General features: G+C 50.2%; 9 protein-coding genes across 9 annotated transcripts; 3 read left to right on the forward strand and 6 right to left on the reverse strand.

The window, feature by feature from the left end:
- Window positions 1-413: 413 nt before the first annotated feature.
- On the forward strand, window positions 414-1,973 carry CABS01_07490 (tannase and feruloyl esterase; the record flags this gene model as incomplete). The annotated part of the gene is made up of 1 exon (XM_060540852.1): window positions 414-1,973. The coding sequence occupies one exon, from the start codon at window positions 414-416 to the stop codon at window positions 1,971-1,973; it is 1,560 nt and encodes a 519-aa protein (XP_060403020.1).
- Window positions 1,974-2,033: 60 nt separating this feature from the next.
- On the reverse strand, window positions 2,034-4,046 carry CABS01_07491 (uncharacterized protein; the record flags this gene model as incomplete). The annotated part of the gene is made up of 8 exons (XM_060540853.1): window positions 2,034-2,202; window positions 2,258-2,418; window positions 2,481-2,591; window positions 2,654-2,980; window positions 3,046-3,252; window positions 3,355-3,619; window positions 3,684-3,744; window positions 3,821-4,046. 8 exons carry the CDS (start codon window positions 4,044-4,046, stop codon window positions 2,034-2,036), a joined length of 1,527 nt encoding a protein of 508 aa, XP_060403021.1.
- Window positions 4,047-6,154: 2,108 nt separating this feature from the next.
- CABS01_07492 (uncharacterized protein) lies at window positions 6,155-8,001 on the forward strand (the record flags this gene model as incomplete). Its single annotated transcript, XM_060540854.1, has 10 exons — window positions 6,155-6,543; window positions 6,604-6,730; window positions 6,793-6,811; window positions 6,864-7,018; window positions 7,102-7,117; window positions 7,197-7,359; window positions 7,418-7,507; window positions 7,557-7,590; window positions 7,645-7,862; window positions 7,923-8,001. 10 exons carry the CDS (start codon window positions 6,155-6,157, stop codon window positions 7,999-8,001), a joined length of 1,290 nt encoding a protein of 429 aa, XP_060403022.1.
- A 201-nt stretch (window positions 8,002-8,202) lies between these two features.
- On the reverse strand, window positions 8,203-8,709 carry CABS01_07493 (cytidine and deoxycytidylate deaminase zinc-binding region; the record flags this gene model as incomplete). The annotated part of the gene is made up of 1 exon (XM_060540855.1): window positions 8,203-8,709. The coding sequence occupies one exon, from the start codon at window positions 8,707-8,709 to the stop codon at window positions 8,203-8,205; it is 507 nt and encodes a 168-aa protein (XP_060403023.1).
- A 539-nt stretch (window positions 8,710-9,248) lies between these two features.
- Window positions 9,249-11,861, reverse strand: CABS01_07494 (uncharacterized protein; the record flags this gene model as incomplete). The annotated part of the gene is made up of 1 exon (XM_060540856.1): window positions 9,249-11,861. One exon carries the CDS (start codon window positions 11,859-11,861, stop codon window positions 9,249-9,251), a length of 2,613 nt encoding a protein of 870 aa, XP_060403024.1.
- Window positions 11,862-12,656: 795 nt separating this feature from the next.
- On the reverse strand, window positions 12,657-14,391 carry CABS01_07495 (major facilitator superfamily transporter; the record flags this gene model as incomplete). Its single annotated transcript, XM_060540857.1, has 4 exons — window positions 12,657-12,975; window positions 13,048-13,735; window positions 13,808-14,092; window positions 14,193-14,391. 4 exons carry the CDS (start codon window positions 14,389-14,391, stop codon window positions 12,657-12,659), a joined length of 1,491 nt encoding a protein of 496 aa, XP_060403025.1.
- Window positions 14,392-16,300: 1,909 nt separating this feature from the next.
- Window positions 16,301-17,957, reverse strand: CABS01_07496 (protein kinase domain-containing protein; the record flags this gene model as incomplete). Its single annotated transcript, XM_060540858.1, has 2 exons — window positions 16,301-17,274; window positions 17,342-17,957. The coding sequence occupies 2 exons, from the start codon at window positions 17,955-17,957 to the stop codon at window positions 16,301-16,303; spliced, it is 1,590 nt and encodes a 529-aa protein (XP_060403026.1).
- Window positions 17,958-18,923: 966 nt separating this feature from the next.
- Window positions 18,924-19,423, forward strand: CABS01_07497 (uncharacterized protein; the record flags this gene model as incomplete). Its single annotated transcript, XM_060540859.1, has 2 exons — window positions 18,924-19,078; window positions 19,153-19,423. The coding sequence occupies 2 exons, from the start codon at window positions 18,924-18,926 to the stop codon at window positions 19,421-19,423; spliced, it is 426 nt and encodes a 141-aa protein (XP_060403027.1).
- A 629-nt stretch (window positions 19,424-20,052) lies between these two features.
- On the reverse strand, window positions 20,053-22,128 carry CABS01_07498 (uncharacterized protein; the record flags this gene model as incomplete). The annotated part of the gene is made up of 1 exon (XM_060540860.1): window positions 20,053-22,128. The coding sequence occupies one exon, from the start codon at window positions 22,126-22,128 to the stop codon at window positions 20,053-20,055; it is 2,076 nt and encodes a 691-aa protein (XP_060403028.1).
- Between the last annotated feature and the right edge of the window lie 398 nt (window positions 22,129-22,526).

Raw genomic sequence — 22,526 nt, forward strand, 5'->3', positions numbered from 1 at the left:
CCGCGTCTCTAATTCGAACAAGCGGCAACAGCCCCTCTGAAGAAGCAACTCTTCCCCACCAGCTGCCCAGCTACCCCAGACTATCCTTAGCCTGGTACGGCAGGTGATCGACTCTATTGCTCCGTTGTCCCCATCGTACGTCAATCTAGCAGCTCTGCAGAGACCACAAAGCCGTGCCTGCCAACCGACCTTTATCCGTCTGCGGGGATTTGGACCTAGGAGACTGGCTACAAGCCCGAGAGCGGATTCCCTTGAGGACTACGGATAAGCGCGGTAGCAGTTCACGGTAGTTACGCAGAGCGTTATGAGTGAGTAGCACTGTTTGAGGCATACGAAGTAGATGGCAATAAATAACCCTTGGAGTTACCCTCTATATGCCAAGTGTAGACATTAATGGATCAGTGTTCGCAATCATGAGAGGTTCTCGCTCTTCAGTGTTTCAACTCCTGTTGGCGGTTGGGTCAGCCCGAGCTGTCACTCCCGAGGACTGCGCATCGTTTGCGAGCCGTCTTAGTCTTCCCAATACGACAGTCCATGAGACAGCATTCATCACAGCAGGGACGAACATTTCGCTCCCTGATAACCACCCGTCGTGCGCTATCCCCTTTCAAATTTCCAGCGTTGATCTCTGTCGGGTTGTCTTTGTCACTACTACCGGTCCGACAAGCAATATCTCCCTTGAGGCTTGGCTTCCATCAGAATGGAGTGGGCGTTTCTTGGGCACTGGTAACGGCGGTATGAATGGATGCATCAAATACGGCGACCTCAACTACGGGGCCACACACCAATTTGCCACAATTGGCACCAACAACGGCCACGACGGAACGTCTGGTGCCCCGTTCCTCAACAACCCCGGAGTGATTGAGGATTACGTCTACCGCGCCGTGCATCTTGAAGCTCAGTTGGGTAAAGAGATTGTTCAGCAATACTACGGCAAAGAGCACACCAAGTCATACTACCTGGGCTGCTCCACAGGCGGTAGACAGGGGTTTAAGGAGGCCCAGAGCTTTCCGGAAGACTACGACGGTATCGTTGCCGGTGCTCCAGCTTTCGATTTGATTGCACTCATGTACTGGACTGGCCAACTTTTCCTCAAGACGGGGACCAATGAGACTTCGCGGTTCCTCTCTCCCGCGGAGTGGGAGCTGGTGTATGCCGATATACTGAAGCAGTGTGACGGATTAGACGGTCTTGAAGACGGCATCCTCGAAGACCCGAGCTTGTGCCAATACCGACCTGAAGGACTCATTTGCGCCGACGGCTCTTCTGATAGCTGTCTGAGCGGAGAGCAAGCCGCTACTGTGCGGGCCGTCTTCTCTCCAGTCTACGGATTGGATGGGCAGTACATCTTCCCCAGACTACAGCCAGGTTCTAACGCGACTGCACGACTTCTCAACGGCCAGCCCCATCAGTACCCCTTGGACTGGTGGCGCTATGTTGTATACAACGATACAAACTGGAACCTTTCTACAATGACCCCGGAGGATTACGCTGTTGCTTCTAAGCAAGACCCGTGGAAGGTTTCGACGTGGGAAGGAGACTTATCCGCTGCCAAGGATCGTGGAGTCAAAATCCTGCATTACCACGGTATGCAAGACAATGCGATCAGCAGTGACAACTCTGAGAGGTACTATAACCATGTGTCACGAACCATGAACCTCCCTTCGAAGGAGTTGGATGAATTCTATCGGTATTTCAGGATATCCGGCATGGCGCACTGTCGCGATGGCACTGGGGCTAGCATGATCGGTGGCAACCCTGAGACTTTCGCCTCCTACGACCCAGATGCCAATGTACTGGCGGCGATCGTGCGCTGGGTTGAGGAGGATGTTGCACCCGATTTCATTCTTGGTAGCCGCTTGACGACCTCCGGGGAGGTTGATCTGCAGAGGAAGCATTGTAAATATCCCACAAGGAACGTGTTCAAGGGACAAGGAGATCCCGTGAAGCCGGATGGGTGGGAATGCGTTTAGTGTCTAATGCGAAGCACGTGTATTTGAGATATCTATGCTATCACAATTGCCGACCATGGATCACTGACTCACGCCTCTGATCGACTTGATCTTGACTTTCATTGGCTTCAACAGCCTCGTTACACCATTGTCTACCCACTTAAGGGTGCTCTCGTTCGTCTCAAATAGCTCCATCTCAAAGCGGCCAAAAAGGTTTGCAAAGCACACGTAGAGTTCAAGATATGCAATGCTGTATACGTTAGGCCCGCGTTTCCCCTCGTGAGGTCGAGAGCATGTGAACTTACTTCACGCCTATACAAGCTCGGGGCCCTTTGCTAAAAGGCACAAAGTACTTCTCCAGTTCCCAGCCGGCTTTGCCAAGCCACCTTTCAGGAATGAATCTCTCAGGCTCCGAATAGACGTCCGAGTTGACGTTTATCAGCCGAAGAGCCTGTGAAACGGTGGTCTTGAAGAAGCGCAGAGTCAGTGATTTTGCACACCGCGTAGCTAGTCTGGTCTGTGACTTACGCCTTCCGGAAGATAATGTCCTCCGACGGAAGCGCCGCCGGCAGGGACTCTGCGGGGAATGATACCAGGCACTGGGGATCCCAGCCGAAGTATCTCTTTGATGACTGCAGTCTGGAAACATGTGTAATAAGTATGCTGCGTCGAATTTTCCTTCCAAATCAACTTCGACTCACAAGATAAGGCAGTTTGGAAACAGTGTGATACTCATAGAGGCCATCCATATTCGTTGGCGCGTTTTTCAACTCGTCCAGCATCTTCTGAAGCTTATCCGGGTTTCTGAGCAAGAAGTATGTGCCAAAGCTAAGGGCAATGCTGTTGGTATCAGTTCCACCAAAACACACAGACAATGCTTCGTCAACGAGTGCCTCTTGGCCAAGCTTGTGGAGCCTCTTTGTTTTCTCTGCTTCCAGAAGGAGATCGAAATATGTCTTGCGACCATCAGCTATTCTTTTGCCGTTGCGCTGTTTCTCTTCGTCTTCCTTGATCCATGTGGCGCATTGCTATTTGAATGTCAGCAGGAGATCTTGAAATTAACGGTAAGAAGAATTCTAATGATTGTACTCACCTCTCGAAAAGCGACGTAGCTTGGCAGAACCGTCCTTGCTACACTGAGAGGTAAACTCATAGCAATGTGGCTGATCAAGGGAAAGTGCTTAGTGAGGAAGAACTTGTCAACAAACTTGCCCAACAAGCTCAAAAACGGTGGCTCGTCTTCGTCGGAATCAACAAAATTCAACTGTCTATCAAACAAGACAGGCATAATAGTGTCAACCTAGAGACTGTTCAGCACTCAAGATCACAGTCTCAGTAGACCGCAGATAACGCCCTGAAGCTCGAGGTTGCGATAATGTAGCTGGACTGAGGTATAACCTACAGTAATGCATTGATAAAATGGTTGCAAGTTAATCGGCTGGTCATTCTTGAGGGCACGCTGCGCCTTTGCCATTGCTCTCTGCACAACATCCAGAACGACAGGCGCCAAGTGTTCAACATGTTTGGTCGAGAAAAGGGATTGGACTGTATTCTTTCGTTCTTTGTGAACCTCGGGATCAATCAACATGATGATGGAGTGCTTGATACCACCAGCGCTCTGGAAGAAGTCGGGATCCTTGATATATTTTGTGCCACTTCCGTAAGCCCTATTAACCTGAGTAAGCAGAGTCTCCCTCAAAGACGTCATACTATAAACAGAGCTTAACTTACTCTTTGAAGTAATCTGGATCACTAACGTGCACGCGACTGGGAGACACCCGAACCACTGGGCCTGAATAGTGCATCACTGATCAGTATGCAAACGACACAGCCAGGAACGCCTGCGTAGATCTCGGAGATTTGCTCACCATACTTGGCGTGAAGATCAGGGTACTCCTTGATGTAGTTGCCATTGAGAATCACATCTTGGTAAAATTCGTACCAGTACGTTGCGGCCGCATACCAAGGACCAGGGATCTTCTTAAGAGGGTGGAAGAAGATTCTGTAGACAACACCAACTATAAGGTACACAGAAAAGCACAGGGCAAGAATTCTTGGCGAGAAAAGAACCTCGCGCAGTTGAAATAGAGCCATTGTAGCAATTGAGGAAACGTAGATGGCTCAACTAGGTTGGTCCTTGAAGACCCCTCTCGAGCACGATCCAGATGATGGCGCGAGACTTGTTTCTTATGTTCAGGGAAATCTCGCAGTTTCCTTATCTTCTGATGGATCTTGAGGGCAAAGCCCTATTATCGCCCTTGATTCTGGTGAGTTCTGGGTAAGACAGACTTGAGATGTTGTTTCTGCCACCATGTATCAGTTTGACGGTGCTGAGCTTCTGGATCGCCTAGTCTGTAGATGTCCAACAAAGAAATGTAAGGAAAATCACCATTGTTTGCTGCCAGATCTAAGCGCCCCCTGTCGCGCGGAGGCGGTCACGCGGCGTAGCAGGCCAAGCAATGTTTGTCAACTCAGCGAACTCCATCTGGTACGGGTCATGTACCCAGCGATCATTGGAAAGCCCACCCAATCCCCGCAGGGCGAAGCCTTCTTTCGAGACGATTCAACCGCTCTTCACCACACATCTATCAAGGCATCCGGAGGGATGGCAACGTGTATGAGAATGATTGGGTGCGTGTCACATTTAGCAAGCAAACAATACGCCCAATCTGATGTGGGCCGATTATCCGCAATATCCAGTACCCAGTCAGAAAGTTCGGGGAATCACTCTAATCAGTATCAACTAGTTGAACACCCATGTAAACCTACTTCAGCTGACGCCACAAAGCAAACACCTGTGGAGTTTTCTGCCTGTGGCGTTTGACTTTTCCTCGAAGATGATCGCTTTTCCCAGCGCGGAAGAAGGCCGATAAAGCCCCTGTCTACTACTGTCTTGACTGATAAGCGGGTCATGACAAGTTGAACCAACACCAAGTTGATGGATTCAACCCCTGGTACCTGGGAATTGAACAGGGGTTCAAGTTGAAGAATCATAACTCCGGTGACTTACAGACTCGTTGGACAGGCCGGTCGTTGAACGTCTGCAAGCGATGATGCGATAATATGGGGACTTTGCGAGCATCGGCAAGGGCCAGAAGACGAGATTTGATGTAATGTATATTCCACTTAGCATTTAATGATTATCCATATGTGCTGGCATGGAAATCTAAACTTCTTTGGGCAACGATTCTTTGAATTAGAAGCAGGGCCAGACATCATTTCGTCCTCCAAAGGCTATAATCCTTGAAAGGCGTTGATAGGGATACTTGACTTCCGTAAGAACTCGTACTATGTATGGAACTACGGGCTATCTTTTCTTCTGGAACATCCATCAGTTCTCTTGCCGGCGGGATAGAGCCACCTTGGATAGCTCACAGTAGAATATTTCGTCAGCTTGTACACAACGCTCGGTTAAACAGACATGTGAAGCATGGACCGCTCCAACGTGAGGATTATCTGGAGCTAACGAAGTACACGTGTTCAATGATGTTAAGCTTTCATTCGCGGACTCTAATCGGCATTACTTGCTCTTCTACGAGAAAGCCCAGTTTCTAGGTCAAGTGTTCCTCGATTCGCATCTGTCTCACTGGATCGCGACATTGAACAAGTCGAGACTTCCTTTTTGTGTAGATTAAAACAGTATAGAAATGATTCCAGGAAAAGACAATTGTGCAGAAGCTGAGACATGTTTGCTCAACTAGAAGCTGATCTTACTCACAACAACTTGACACGTCCGAGACAGTCGAATCTCACGAGAGGTTTCCCACGACGGAGTTGCCGATAAGGACGGAGAAGATGACGAATCCTTTCTTGACAGAAACAAAAATTCTTGTCTGGCCGGGCTGAAGGCTTGCGGCACAGTTGCAAGTCTCTTTTGGTGTGGTGGATGCTGGACTGTGGAGGCAACAGGAACCGGGGTAGACAACCCTCGTAGAACCGGGCAGCGATACGACACGACAAGTCTTGAAGACCCATAGCCAAATCGTCACGATGCGAAAGGTCGGAGGATGGTGGCGGGAATTTTCGACTGTCGCTTGAACTGATGAACCAACCGGGCGAAGAGTGTGGATATCTTTGGTTGAACTGAAAAACAGCGTGTTCCGTCCTTCATCGTTGTCCATTTCACTCCATCTTCAGTCCCTCAAGCCTCCTTCAAACCTGATTACAAGACTCACTCCTGGGCCTTTCTTATTGAAGCTAGAATGATCTCTCCAGAGTCTTCCCTCTTCGGAAGCCCGCAAACGGGCGTTGGAAACGACTTTGATGGCGTACCCAGCATGTCTGAAAAGAGTCAAGTGGATCCAATCCACTTCGACGTTGAAGACGATGGAGAGTCGACGATGTCGCCAGGCTCCCCAGTCTCTTCCTATTCGACTTTCACAGACTCGCTTTCTTCATCTCAGGCTTTCACTGTCTCTTCGGAAGCGGGAAGCACGTTGGACATACGGTCGCATATTGGCATCAACTCCGACGAGGTAAATGCCAACTATGTCCGTATTCCAGACTTTTTCTCTTCGATCATGTCTGTGAAGCCCGTCATCAACGTCAATTACGATAAAGTAAAGAGAGAGGCAGATAGTTGGATTGCCACGTTAGTGAAAATCTTGATGAGAACCATTTCCGGAGCAACACTAACATGGAATGGTCACAGGATCCTTAGTCTCAGTGAAGCTCAAGCCCGAAGAAACGTTCAAGCTAACTTCGCGTTCATGAATGCGATGTGGGTCCCATATGCTGATGAAGAGGCATTTCGAACGATGATCGATTGGAACAATTGGGTACGTCACACTCCAATCAGTGATCATTTTGTTGGCTAAAATTGAGCTAATGTAATTGTAAGGTCTTTGCATTTGATGACCGTGAGTAAAACATGGCAACATTACTTCGCCTGAGCCCGCTGACTCTTGACAGAGTTTGATGAAGGCCATCTGAAAGACGACCCTATTAAGGCAGTAGAGGAGCTGCATGCCACTTTTGCGGTGCTAGAAGACAACCAAGCCCCAGTCCAGCTTCATGACAACCCAATTAGATATATCTTTCAAACTGTCTGGGATCGGTTCAAAAAGGTTTGTCCTCCGACTTTAATATGGTTGTACTGTAGCATCTATTTCTGTCAATAGTACGTTGCTGACAGTCGCGCTCCTACAAGCAGAGATCTACGAAAGGTAGTGAACACTTTGCAACACTGTTATGCTTTCCAGAATGTAGGCCAAAAACTTAAGTTTGCTAACACGACCATCATAGAGTTGCAGGAGCGTTATAAAGCTTCCATCAGATACTACTTCTCCGGCCTGCTGAGTCAAGTTGGAGTTCAAAGCTCCAAGTCCGCCATGGCTCTCACTGTCGAGGAGTACATGGGCTTCCGAAGAGGAACTATCGGATGTCAGCCATCTTATGTACTGGTTGAGTGAGTGTTTTCCCGAAGGATAGATAAGTGAACCGTAGGCTGACCGCACGATCTGCAGATTCTGCCACGGCATTAATGTGCCTTCAAATGTCATAGACCACGAGAGCTTGCAAGAGTGCAGACGTATTTCCGCCGACCTAGTCATTCTGTAGGTTGGCATGGTGTTAGGCGATGATTGTTGGCTAACTCTCACACAGTGTCAATGACATCTTATCATATCGCAAGGATTTGGTAAGTCGGGTGCCAATCTCAAATCCGACTAACTGTTGACAATGACCCTTGTAGGAACAAGGTGTACAGCACAACTTGATTGCTTTGTTGAAATCTCAGGGGCACTCTACTCAGGAGGCTATTGACGAGATCGGAGACATGATCGATGAATGCTATCGCGATTGGTATCTGGCTTTATCGAAGATGCCAATCTGCGGAGAGAAGGTCGATCAGGAGGTTATTCGGTACCTTGATGGCTGTCGTGATGTCGCCCTTGGCAATCTTCATTGGAGGTTCGTGTCTCCTGATCTTGAGCACTTTTCACATCACTGAGTCACTGACCTTCACCACAGTTACGAGAGCGGACGGTACCTTGGTGATGAAGGCGCTTTAGTCAGACAAACACGAGTCTTGCGATTACCCGAAGCCTAAGGTGTATGTGGTGGATAGCTCATACATATATATAGTCGGAGTCTCAATAGAAGAAACATTCTTGTGTCGCTGAGATCCTCACACTGCCGCATCGATAAACGGCTTCCTCGTCTTTCGGACACGCGAGTGATGATTTCCGTTACGTGATGTGTCATGCGCCTCGACTATCCACCCTGTGAGCCTCGAGTGGCCTTGTTCTCATTACGATGACTTTTGGAACCTCCTCTTGTGCAAGGCTTTGACCTCCTCATCCAGGCCGGGAATGGGACCCTGCACCGCAATACTCGGCGCAACATCATTGATAGGAAGTGGCTTGACCTTGGCACCCGCCTTCAACCCAAATTCCTCGAGCCAACCAGAAAACTGCGCACTCGAAGACACGTAGACAATGGGTCCAAGTCCGACCCAGGCGTGGGCCGCAGCGCACATCGAGCAGTGCTCGCCGGAAGTGTACACCGAAGCCTTGGCCCGTTCCCCGGCGCTAAGGTTGAGTTGCGCCCAACGCGCGAGGGTGAATTCCGGATGCAATGTCCCATCGCGTTTCCCGTCTCCATTCTCGCCGGTGTTTACACGATTGCGGTCTTCGCGAATGATTTTGCCATCTCCGTTCACGAGCACGGAGCCGAAGGGATCGTCGCCGGCTTCGAGGGCTTCTCTTGCAAGCTCGACGCAGCGTTGCAGTATTGTGGGGTCTGGTGTGAGAGACATTGTGAGATTTGAACTGCTAGGGAAGTGAAGTAAGACAGTAGAGTGATGATTGTGCTGATCGGAATGCAGAGATAAATTGCGGGATAAGTTGACAAGCCAAGCATGATGATGTTGAGAGAGTTTGGATAATGCGGGATAATTCATGACGTAGTGGGGCGCGGGGCAACATTCTCCCAGAACAAGTACGACGCAGCTCTCATGTGAGAACGCAACGACGTCTACTTTTACTTGGATAGATAACTTTCAGTTGCCTTTTCATGTCACAAAGTTTAGTCGTTCCGGTTCGTCATGCCCATGTGTATCATGGAATTATCATGAAGTTGGTCATTTGACACCTGATACAAAGGAAGGGACACAAATACAACTCTCGATAGAAGCCAGTCAATTCGGACCAAATTTCAGTGAAATTTGAAGGAGAACTCTACCTAAAGTTGCCGCCAAGAAGGAATGAAACCTACAATACGAAGTCGCACCCCAAAACTCGACTAGAAACATCTACCCATGTAGCTCCCACGCGAGATAATCGAAAAAGACAATTATCAACACACTGGAACAGCCGTGTCTGTGACTATTTCAGGCGGTGGCGCTTCCTCAGACTCACCAGCTTGCGTAACTTTGCCGACAACCCTTTCGTACATATGGAGTCCAACGCCAAGGGCAATCTCCATCTCCCTCCACACCGTCTCGCCAGCTGACCAGCCGTGATCTCTGGGGATATGGGTGAGGTAATGATTGAACGTAGCCGCCACTTCCTCAGTAACCCGTTTTCCCAGAGAGTTAGTAGGCCTCGCGTGAACCAAAACATCCAGGATGTACGTGGTGAGCGTCATCAGCCCGGCTTCGGACATGCTGTAGCCCGGCACCAACATCATGAACGTACGTTCGCTGGCCATTCGAATCTTCCGCATCAAGTGCCATGCGTTGCGATGCATGGCTAGCCAGGGAAACCCAAACTCTGCCGCTTCGTCCAAGAGCCCAACCCCCAGGGAGGTGATGATATCGTAGGGAGGTAGGCTAGGTTTGGCGGGCTTTGATGGCTTCTTCCGTTTCTGCGTCGACTTCCTGGAGCCTTTGTCCTGGTTCTCACTCTCGGGTTCCTCTTGAGGGTGATCAAACCACAAACCCTCCGGGCAGTGGTCGAGGATGCGTACGATATCTTCAGCCGTGAAGTTTCCTGTCGAAGTCTCTCCCTTTTCATTGCAGTACCTCTCGTAGAACATCATAGAAACAGTCGCTCCTTCAGAAATACGTCTCCGGTTCTTGAGCTCCCTGTACAGCTTCGTCTGCGTTTTTGACCTCTTGAGCTGACTCATGTATACGCTCTTCAGGCCGGTTTGCATGAGAAAGCTCTTGATGTATCCGGTCGGGTCGCTTGGAGGGTTTCCCACGTAGAACTGGGACTTGCCGGCCAGTTCCATAATGAGCTCGATGTCCCACCACTTGGACTTGAGCAGACCTTCTTGGTACAAAGCATTGTAGAGATGCATAGTCGACATGACGGATAGTGTGTCGTTTGCGAGGCAGATTCCGACTCGATATGTTGCTGCTCGGAAGGTATACATAACCAGACCAGCCATGACGGGGTCAGTCTTCATCAATCGCAAGCGTTCCAGAGAGGGATCTGCGATAGGCTTCTTGAGCCGCTGTTTCTCGACGAGAATGGGGTCGCGTGTCATTTTGGACATGCTCATTACCGTACGTTGGAGAAGTGGGAAGCATCTGAGTGCCTTTGGGTCCATTCTTGTACTCTGGTGGATGTACCACGCCTGTGTCAGGAGCTCTTGCAGTGTCGACATCCCTCGCATAAATTGTACTCGAATGGACGGCAGGTTCTGTCCCATGACTCCATGAATGTCAATGAGAAGTTGCACTGCATACGCAAAGTAGAAGGGGATTTCCTTCGTCCGCATCGTTTCTCGGAACCCTCGCAAGACGCCATCGTCCACTGGCCAGTCTGGGATGTAACGAACGATGAAGTACATATCGTAAAGAACACCAGAGACCGCGTTCCGGTCAATGACAAAGTCGCCATGTGTCCTTGCTAATCTGATCTTTGGACTGCCTTTTGTGACTAATGGTGGGTTGATGGCGCCTTGATCTTTCGGAAGGAGCTGCTGCAGCATGCTGTAAGCGTTGGTGCAGTCTAGGACGCCCGCAACGTACGCGATCTCCTCCTTTGTTGGCTTCTCTGGGAAACGAAGCAGACCCTCCGAGTATTTTCGGATTTTCGTAGTTGTGAACGTGGCATTGTAGAGACAGATGACCCCGAACAGACCCCCTGGCTGAGATTGAAGCACTGGCGTGACGTCTTCGACGATGTTACGGGCAAGGTCGATGGCGGTGTTGGTGGCCAATGCAACGGAAACGAGCTCGTGGCGTCCTTCTCGGAACTGTTGCCACATGTACCTGACCCTCTGACGCATTCCGTAAAGGTCTTTCCAAACTAGCTGCCATACGAACTGAGCATCCCAGCTCGACATCTCGCTCTCGGCCTCGAAATTGGCATCGGTCTCCGACTTTGGTGGTCTCGTTGGTAGAGGTGCATCTGGGGCGTTGATGAATTTCGCGGACGGCTCAGACACAAATAGTCCTTCAAACTTGTTGGCTGGTGGCTGGGGTTTCTCGGCAGCATCGCCAGTTGAGGCTGCTGTGTTGGTTGGGGAAGCAGTTCGATGAGCTGTCAAAACGTGGCGTACTTGACACAAGACCCTGAGGAAGTAGAAATGGGTGCTGTCGTCTTGAGCGTTGGTCGTGGCACCATGCTCAACCAGCTGAGTGCTGAACTTGGCCCTGAGATCGATCACTCTATCAAGAGCGGCGGTTAGACTATCCGGAGGGGTGATGGCTGGCTTCTGTGATGTTGCGAGGAACTGAGCCAGCGGTAGGAGATCCTTGACGGCGAGGATGTATCGTTTGCGAGGTTTCTTCTGCGATGACTTTGATGCCTCTTTGGTTGACTTGCCCTTGCGTTGACTGGCTGGCTTGTCATCTTCCGGCACCGAGTCAGGTTTGTCGTCTGCTGTGTCTCGAAGCCCTGAGATGAGCTCTGCAGGACAACCGTACGCTCGTGCTGTGGTCGCGAGCCAAGTAGTAATGAAGTCCGTGTCCGTCTTGTAAGACTTGTAAACGCTGACAAGGGCTTCCGGGAGCATCGTGCTGGTTTGGGGTGAGTTGTGGACTCACACAACACATTGGCAACTCTGTGTACTGGTTGATACTGAGGAAACCAGACATTGAAGTCTGCGCAGGAGGAAGTAGCACCTTTTGCATGAGATTCTTGATTGACGACCATCTGAGGCGACCGGCGCGAAAAAGCGGGCGGCCGTGGCGCGGAAGCGAAAACCAACGGGAACTCTGCATGTTTGTTGGACCAACAGTGTTACGCCGCATGCAGCCCCCCTGAATTGATAAATGCCCCGGCAAACGGCCCCTTGGAGAGCGCCTGATGGTCCAATGGGATGTGTGCCATCGGGCGGATCACGTCCAACAATGCCCCATATGTTGGTGACTGGTTGGTGATTGCGACTGTTCCTTGCTTTCGCATGTGTTCAACACCTCGAGAGGGGTGATGATGGTGATTAAAAGCTGTTGGAAATCGGAAAGCCACCCTTGCATAGACATGCACAATGCTTAAGGGAATGCGTATGCGATGTGGATCAAAATTAGAAGGGGCCAACAGTTCAACTCTACTGCAACAACATGGCCCAAAGATGAATTGAAGGCGACGAAGGTCGTGGAGTTGGAGAGCTTGCTCCAAGGTTGCGGCTTATCAGTACCCGAAATGATTCAACAAAAGAGTGCTGGCTGTTGTGAGCAATAACACACGCGTAGACCGGATGTTGATGCATCGAAACGGCGGGGTAGCATAAGTAATTTATGCAGAGGAATTATTTTCATTATGCAGGTCAACCATCAAGGCAACTCCTACTTTATCTCGAGATAGATGTCTACAGCAAATATCTGTAATCAGGAGACATATCTCCGAGCTCCATCTTCTCGTCTTCCGTCAACGATGACTCCGCCGCGGTGCGATCTCTGTGCCTGTTTGCAGACCAGCAGCCAATCGCATACACCAAACATGCAAGGCCGCTGAGGATAACAAAAGCGATACTGATGCTGTAGCCAGGGATGTACTTTGGCGCATCCTTCTTCAGAAAAGCGAACACAGCAATGATACCGCCGATGTTGCCGAAACCAACCTGCCAAGCACTGCCGATAGAACGTCGGTGGTGGCCACCCAGGTTCATGTTGAACCAACAAACAATACTGGAAGGCTAAAGTTAGCACGCAGTTCTAATCACATCTACAGAGGATGCGGAATGCGTTGGTTGGACTTACATTGGCATGGCGGTGTACGCGCCCATGGCGACAAGGAACAGCGCCGCATACTGCACAGACGTGTTGTTGTGAACAGAAATCAAGATGGCGAACCCAGCGATTGCCACACAAATAGCAAAGATTGCGAATCCAAACCGGTGCCGCGTCTTATCTGAGATGAAGGCAATGATCATCGAGAAGCCAAAAGCCACAACCCAGGGTGGCACGCTGTGCAGCTGCGTCTGGATACTGTCGTATCCGTAGGTCTGGATGATACCCGGTGCGAAGTAGGCATACCCGTACGCCGGAACGATGAGGCCAAAGTACATGAAGCCTCCGACAATGACCTTGTAGTCCTTGAAGATGCGTCCGACGTCGCGGAAGGTGATCTTGCGCTCAACGGCAGAGCGGCCCTGGTCCGCGCGCAAGCGTGCCGACACAAAGGCCTTCTCGTCTTCGCTGAGCCACTTCACGTCCTCTGGGAAGTCGGGCAGCCAGAAAAAGAAGAAGACGCTAACAACGACAGTCAGGAGGCCTTCGAGAATAAAGATCCAGCGCCAGCCGGCGTAGCCACGGACGCCGCTCATTTTTCCGATCGCTGCAGCAAGGAGACCGCCGAATGCGCCGGCGAGGGTGGTGCTGTTGAAGAAGAAGGAGTAGCGGCGCTGAGCTTCGTGGCGACGGTACCACATGCCGATGAGGTAGAACGCTGAAAAAAAGAGATATTGGTTAGCTCCGTGGACGAAAGGCATCGGTCAAAGGGCGGCTGATGGTCGCATACCTCCCGGAAACATGCCCGTCTCAAAGACACCGAGGAAGAAACGCGTCGTGCAGAGGCCAGCATAGTTCTGTACGAAGCCCTGGAGCATGGTGACAAGGCCGAAGCCAAACATGTTGATGCTGAGCCAGACATGGGGCTTAAACTTCTTCAGGAGGATGTTGGAGGGGATCTCGAGGAGGATGTATGGCACGAAGAAGACGACGAGCGCGTTGTTGTACAGTGTACCGTCCAGCTCGAGCTCCTTTGACAGTCCGAAGACATTGGCGTTGGCGATATTTACGCGATCTAGTGCGTTGCGTTTCTGGTCAGCATGCAGGCAATTGCAAAGGCTTCGAGCGATGGCTGCCATCGAGTCCCGGCAGCTTGAGAGCAGGGGAGAGCTTACCGAGGAAGGCCAGAAGGTACATGACACACAGGAATGGGATGACGCGGAAGTCGATCTTGGTGATGAGCTTCGCCTCTGTCGTGTGAGGGGGGCATTCGATGGGGGCATCATCGCCATAGACCGGTCGATCCAGGTCTGTCGCATGGTCAAGGGAGCGCGACGGCGACTCTGCGGCCTTGTTCTCCTTGTCGAACTGCATGTTGGGGGTCGATTGAGCTCAATGGCCCCGGAGTGTTGGTAAGATTGACGAAAGTAGAACTCTCCAACCAGCAAGGACGGCCTCGCGGACACAAAACTCGGCAATGGAGCAGGAGAAGCAGAAACTTTAAGGGTACAGCGAAAGGGAGACCAGACGGACCCGAAGATCTCTCAGGGTGGCCGTCAGCTTATATTTCGTCACCTATTCTTTCTCCTCCACGACGGTTTCTGTCTAGCAAGGTCACTCACTCAGTCACTTTTTTTTCTTTCTTGCGCCCGACCTCGGCGCGACGACTCACACTCACGACAGGGTCGGTGATCCTCCCGACTCCACAGACTGTCCTGGAAAAGGACGGCACCAACGCGAGTCTAGGCCCGGGTTGGAGTAGACCGGCAGCGGTAGCATCGAGCAGGGATGGGGGTTTGCAATGGGTATTGATCATCCCTTGCTGCTTTGCTGGGGCTGCTTGGCTTCCCTGCTTGCTGCCCCAACCTCCCACCCGAACCCCGCGTTTCCTCTTGGTGCGAAGCAAGCAAGCGGCTTCCCAATAATATGCACCTTTGTGCAGCCCTTTGAGGGCTAGAGCCACGCGGAACGGGCATCGGCGTCATGTGGGAAGCTGAATAATACCAACTGACGGCCGTCAACGAGAGACGGCGTCTCGTATCCGAAGCGAACCTCTCATATGCCTGGGAGAGTCGGCATCCGTAAGCAAACTCTTATTCTCCGGATGGCTTTCGCGGGAGTTACCCGAGCCTGAATTCGAGCTCACTCTGGGATCATCAAATCTTAAAAATTTGCCCCGTAAATTCTCATTCGTAGCTTCACAACTCCACCCCGGCTCCGGGTCGGACTTGGTTCTGATCCACTCCGTCCGCCGATGCAGGAAGTGTGAGTAATATTGTCTGCTGCGTAGTCACAATTCGTCTTCCTGGTTGACTCGAACGTGTTGCCTGTTGGACTGAATAGCAGAGTACGACTACGACGACCGGTTAGAATGTTCTCGGTCCGATAGATGCTGCAGGTGGATATAGGGTCATACAGATGAGACAGAGACAACCGGACTTAGGAACCAAAGGCGGACGCCGCCGGATGCCCGGAGCTCTCCCCCACACACCTGCGTTTGGCTGAGAGCAACTTTGCGTCGAAAACAACAGTTCGCAATGTGGCGTTTTGGATCGCTTGTGCACATTTTGACAGAAGTTCCTGACAAGACACGCCTCGACACTTGGCTCTACCACTAATTAAATTACCCCGCAAACCTCAAGCCACGCGCCAGGAATGCAGCCTTCCCGTAGCTTCACTGAAGTGTGGGGGTTTGAGGTATTCTCTCGTTTCCGGGACCTCGGTTTGCGTTTGAGGAAACTTCGCGGGTATGAGATGATCGGTTCGTCTCGGCTCCTAGACCGCGGATCATATTGCGTCTAATGTGAGCTACGTCGGCGCAATTCCGCGCTCGGCTCACCAAGGAGGTCGAATTCGAGCAACATGCTTCGTATACTTGGGCTCTTCAACCCCAACAAAGCCACCAATCACGAATAGATTGCACTAGAAATGCACTCCCCTTGAACGCGAGGCTTGCCTTGCCATGACAATGATCAAATCACAAAGTGGCTGATTTGATTGATGAAAACTTCTATTCAATAATTATGTCGTGGGTTCCAGACTACAATGAGTTTGAGTTGAAAAGTCTTCAAGCGGCCAGCGGCGCAGTTTTGTTGCAGAGGTATTCCACTATCTTTAGTGACCAAGTACGCCAATGGGATGGCATCGGCATGTGCAATCTTAATGCGATTTACAAATGATCCGTACCCACAGGTAACGCCAGCACTCCAACCGTTTTCCTTCATTTCTGCCAAATTTCCTCTCGCCAAGACACGGCACAGAAGATAAACACAAGCCGAGCGTCTCATGCCCCCAAAGCCCACTTCAGATTGCGCCACCAAGAAGTTGGAGACAATAGAGACAGAATGTAGGCCAGTCTGTCAAAAGCGCCGCCCGCTAAACCAACGGCCACCGACTTCGACAAGAACGGGGGCTTCTCGTGCTCCTTGCGCCTCTTCTCGTAAGCCACCTCCATGGCTTCCTTCGCCGGAATGCCCCATTTCTGCATCCATGGGTCGCTGATTAGCTCTTCTGCTGTCACCCTGTCTTCGGGCTCCCAACGGAAGATCCGCATCAACATCGCTGCCAGGTCCTGTAACTCCTCCTCAGGCACAAAAGTCTTCTCTTCAGGAAACCTGTCCATGGCTCTGTGGTCAGGGATCTCCAGCACTCGTAGTTTGATTGTGTCCGGCTCCGCAGGTGTCGGATCCGACTTGCCCTTTCTGACGTAGTTGCAATTATCGTCAATGTACTTCTCGCGCTTTTCCCAGGCGTCCCACCACGATGCCGGGGGTTTGCCCATACAATGGACCATTGTGGCAAAGACACCATCGTAACCAGGAAAGTATGTATCGAAGATGTCCATCCTGCCGTAAAGCTCGAAGACAAAGCATCCCAGTGCCCAGACATCAGCGGGATAGCTGATGGGCAATTGCAGCTTCTTGGCGATCATCGATTCGGGGGCCCGATATGGCTCGGGCGTGTTGAGTTCGTACCGCGTCACTAGCTCCGGTTGCCATGATTCACCAAAATCCTTGATCTGTGCCCGTGCTTCCGACAGTTCCAGGTCGTCACAGTCCTGCGTGAGAAACATCTTCCATAGCATGTATGGGGGCGCGTTCTTTGGCAGAGGGTATTCTTCATGGAAATCGGTAGCCTCCACACAAAGATCCATCGGCAAGATAATTGGTTTCCCGTATTTCTCGTAGATTTCTTTCACTGTCAGGCAAGCGAACTCGCCAGCCGGCATAGCTAGCATCATATTCCCTCCGTGGAGATCTTCAGCGATATCCTCATGGTCAGCCTTATGTGTATTTGACGTGTTAGATTGGAACCGAGAACTTACCACCATGCACAATATGCTTTGAGTGAATATATGCAACCCCGAGCACCAGTTGTGCCGCCAAAGCTCGTGCAATCTCAGTAGGGAATACGAATCCTCTGAATTTGCTCTCCGCTATCGTGGCACGTGTTGGCTCGCTAACAAGACATTCGTGGGTACCATTGGGCCCATGGTGAAGAAAAATGTCGTTGTAGTAGCCTATGACGCGATGGCCTGGATGGGACGAGTCGTCTCGAAGCATCCTTGAGATTCTCATCTCGTCACCCGTCGATGAACTCTCACTTTTCGAGGCACAGATCTTCACAGCAACCTTCTTTCCTGTCTTGGTGCTATGTGCAAGCCACACTGTGGAGAAGGAGCCGTCTCCAAGTTTGTTCACAATAATGTACTTGCCATTTCCAAGCTGATCGCCAAGTTGAACAGGATGAAACATACCCTCTTCGTAGTCCATGTACGGCTCTTCAGGCTCCTCATTGTCCCAGTACTGATACGAAAGATTGTCTCGTTGTTCTTCGGTCAACGGTTGACTTTGTTGCTCAGCTACGACGGCTTTGATGTACTTGATGACTGCAGTTTTAGATTCTCGATTGAGGTGGAAGAGGTCCCATATGAGCCCCATGTCGAAAAGCTTGATGTCAAAGTTTGGAGAATGCGATTTTGTCGTTGAATATTTTCTCAGTGGTAGAATGGGTAAAGTAGACATAAAAGATGAACACTGGCAAGCGATTGAAGCGAACAACATAAACGGGTGTCCTGGGGTTTATGACATAGATTCCAAGTAAAGTGACCGAAGGCAACAGAATGACTACGACAAGGAGTGCCGACCTCAAACATGTGCGTGATAATACTGTCAAAGCGGGCACAAAGACGGACTGTTTGTTGCTGCTAATATCCCTAGGCCTAAGGCCCCCGCGTTATTCTATATCTTTAGCACAATGGACTGAAAGCGCGGGTGTGAATGTGTGAAAATAGAAACAAGGAGCAATGTCTCACGTAGAAAGATAAGGCAGGGCAAAGCACTGTGGCCAACAGACTGCATTAGGTGGCTTTCAATCTGGGTGTTTAGACCGATCAAAGTAAGACACTCTAAGTTTCAAGATATTAGCGAAACAAAAGGACGAATGCGACTTCTGGTGGCCGATTTATGAATGGGTTATCATCAATACATGTATACAAAACATCTACCACAACATCGTCCTCACTGAAAGGCACTGCATTTGTGATTATCTGAAATTTAACAATGAAAATTTAGCTACAGATTCTATACAGAAGGCGTGAGAAGGAGTCGTTGTCGGCAAGCCAGAGACCTTCTTTCATCTTCTTGGATATGAAACTTAGTGGTCTCTAATTCCGATCGATCATCTTTATTAGCATTTCAGGACTACCTAACTATCCTAGAACAGCCTTTCTTAGTCTCTACAGAATACAGATGATACTGAAGAATAACTATAAGTCTCAATTATTGCTCGTAGTTCCAAGTACTTTCTTATTATAGAGCATCACGCACATTGACACTCCACCAACGGTAATTGCAGCAGCCAGGCTACAAACACCACAAATTTAAGACTAAAAGAAAACCAACACAATGTCAGGTATCAGTCCTCCCAAGGGATATGTTGAAGTGATCTGGAAAATCAACAAACCGGGTCTTTTGAATAGTCAACATCCTCTTGATTTACTCAAAGCTCACTGGAAGACAGCACTCTTGAATCAAAATCAAGTGCGATCTCTTCTCATCAAGTATGTGCATTTTTACTTCAGAATTGTCTATCCCTGATTTAAACCTTTGCTCATGACTGCTTTCTTTAGTTTAGGTCTCATTTGCACAAAACAACCAAAGCCGGCTTTCGGCCAAGTGGTAAGCCTGCTTACAGAACGGATAGATGGCATGTGACCACGTCGTACAAGGTAAATGATACAATGTTTCGCACAGCACATGGGTACACCACTGGCGAACATGACTTCAATCCAAACTCCTCAACCCTGACAAACCGACGACCACAGCTGGTTGGCTACATAGGCAGCGATGGCACACAACCTTGGCCATCCGAAGATCTCAATCCCAAAAAGCACAGGAAAGAATGACATACTGAAGCAGAACCGCACAGACTATTCAGAGATGGCAAAGAAAAGTTTCAACCGACGCCAATATCTCCAGATCGCTGTGCTGAAATCCTGTGAGCAGTCGCGGCCTAGGAGATATAGCAAGTCAGTAAAGAGCGGCTTCAGAGGAGCACGTCGATCGAAAGTATACCATGACGAGGAAAAAAGGGTGAAAAGGTAAGCTGGCTGTTTGGTAAGAAATGGTCGACACTGAGGTAGGGCTATTGGTCTATATCCATAGGGGACCGTGCCCGTAGGCGGCAGACGCAGAGCATCTCAACATTGTAGAATTTATCGTGTTTTCCATCTGACATGGGATTGTGTTCTAATCTAATAAATGTCTCAGAAGCTGAGGTGTAAACTCACGATTGCGCTGTCAAGTACACGGCGCAACAATCACTCTGTCCGAAAGAGATTTCAATTTCATCTACTGGGGCTAGGGCCTTGCCTAAACAGAACAATATGGCCCCAAACCAAGCGCTTTTCATTCATCACTTGGATTCATTACGCAAACTAAGTTGAAAACAGTAAATGGTTGCTGCATTGTCAGAACTGTGAGATCTATCCAATCTAGCCACGCTCGATTCTGCGAGCATGTGCTGGAGGGGCATCTAAATCAGCCCCATCCAGCCTGATGGGCTACCCTTTGCTGAAGCCTTTGCTAGAACCACCACCATGATCTTGTCTCGAGCAACTGGAGCTAGCGTCACGTCTGAACCCTGTTTTGCGGGGGGCTTTGAAGTTTTCGTTCTGAACCTGAATGAGAATACCGACTCTCCTTCTACAGACCGGGACTGTCTCTGTATGTCGATGCAACTTAGATGGAGTGTTTGTGCATCAACGGTGACCTCAATTTCCGGCAAATCTTTCATTGGCTCACGCATTGCCACGGATCCTTCGACAAGAATGTCAGCAAACAGCGAGTTGGTGTCATCAGATGCTGGCACCGTCGTGAACGTGCCTATAATCAGCTTTGGTCTTAGTGATCTGGTTTTCTCGTTGTATGAAAGTTGAATAAGATCAGATTCAAGATATGGCGTATGTAGCGGGGGAATGCGGTGTTTTGTTTTGATTTCGAAAGCGTTCGCCCATCTCAGAAGTTGGACATCATCATAAGCTCTGCCAGCGAATGTGAGGTTCATGGGCACACGCTTGTCTCTCAGGATGCCCATGGGAACTGAGACGGTAGGTATGCCGAGATGTCGAATGGCTCTGTTTCCGTTGCTGTAGTGGACGCCATTCTGCCAAGCCAGCGATGCCCCCTCAAAGTCTGAGTCTGCGTTGGCAGGTCCCACATCGCCAGCAGCGGGAAAGACAACGCAATCGCAGCCGACTTCCGTGAGCCAGTCCTCAAGAAGAACCTTTCGCATGCCCTCTAAAGCTTTGAGAGCTTGATCCAGACCTTCTACATCAAAAATACTCCCTTTGCTGGCGTATTCGGCCAGCCGATGGTACTGAATCGCGTTAGGCTTCTCGAAGTGTTGTAGTTCCGGCCCAGTCCTCATACTATCTGGATAGATCCTCGATGCGTCCACTGCAGAGATATCCGGGAGCTTTGAATCATTGAAGTCTCGAAGGAAGTTGTTCCAAGTATGTGCTACTAATGCTCCTCTCTCAGTAGCATGCCAGTCCGCCGGCCGTCGCGGACATCTCTCCGGCAGAAGGTTATCATTTTCGTAAGCTGTCAAAGGCGGAAAGTCGGAAACCATGACAATCTTCGCGCCAAGTGACTCAAGATCCTTTCGTGCTTGCTTCCACAATTCAATAACTGCCGGGCTCGTCTGAATAGGCTTTGCTCCTTCGGGAACCGGTCCACCAAGGAAGATTTCTGGCACAGCAATAACCAGTCCAGACAATGAGTCTGACGAGCCAAGGGTTTTGAAGCTCTCAGGCCGGTCCTCCCAAGATTGCGGTAACTGGACGCTTCTCTGCTCTCGCCAGAGATCGCCTTTGGCAACTGGATCAGGTGCAGTAATAACATCCAGAAGAGTTAACATATCCTTCATGCTTCTTGTATGAGGCACTGGTACGTCGCATGTTGGATACAAAGGCCAACTGCCGCGATTTGATAGAAAGGTCCTCGAGGGAGTGTAAGCGATAAGGGCATTGTTGGAAGCAGGCGATCTGCCAGATGAGACCGTCTCGCCTCCAAGCCCAAAAGCTGCGAACGATGCTGCTGTAGAAACAGCCGATCCGTTGGATGAACCTGAAGCAAATGCTGCAGCCAGATAGTCTGGGTTGTAAGGATTCTCGGCCCTTCCCCAGATGCCCCTCTGCATGCCGCCGCAAGCCATTGCAGGCATGTTTGTCCGGCCAATGAGCACCCCGCCAGCATCTTGAATGAGCTTCACAAGAAAAGCGTCTTCGTTGGAAATTAGATGTTCGAAAGCAGGAGATCCTGCAGCTGCTACCATTCCTTTGACTTTGTAGCTGTCTTTGACCGTATAAGGTATCCCTTCCAGGGGCCTGACTTTCTCGCCAGATGCCCTTCGGTCATCAGACTTGGCAGCTTGTTCGAAAAGGTCATTGTTAAGGATCGGAATCGAATTTAGGGTAGGGCCTCGACAGTCGTAAGTGCTGATCCGGCGAAGCAAACGCGTTACAGGCTCGACGCTGGTAATTGAACCGCTGTTCAAAGCATTCTGTAATTCTTCGATTGAGGCTTCGACGATATTGAGTACGGCCATGATTGCTGATAGGATGACGATGAAGATAAGGAGAATGATATTGAAGACAAAGACCTGTCCAGAGAGCATAAAGATAAATGCACCTCACATTGTACCGAGCCCAAAGTCCACGATAAACTCACATTCTCCTATCTGGTCGGCCGGCTGTCTCCAGTTTTGATATGCAGGCCCGATAGGCCAGCCGGATGAATCCGGGGTTTGCGACCTTGTCGTAATTCGTTGCTGCGGCTTACAAGTGGATTTTCCCAGCTGGCTAATGTTCCCCCACTCGCGAAATCCCGCACGTTAGCTAAAGTCCGTTGGGGGAATAGTTAATCGGATCTTTGCCGATAGGTAGGATGATGATCCTCTGAACATCACTTTCCAGAACGTGGTAAAGAGCTCATGCCCATGATTGT

This window comes from Colletotrichum abscissum (assembly GCF_030869225.1).
Source record: "Colletotrichum abscissum strain IMI 504890 chromosome Unknown Scaffold_16.1, whole genome shotgun sequence".
NCBI classification, from domain to species: domain Eukaryota; kingdom Fungi; phylum Ascomycota; class Sordariomycetes; order Glomerellales; family Glomerellaceae; genus Colletotrichum; species Colletotrichum abscissum.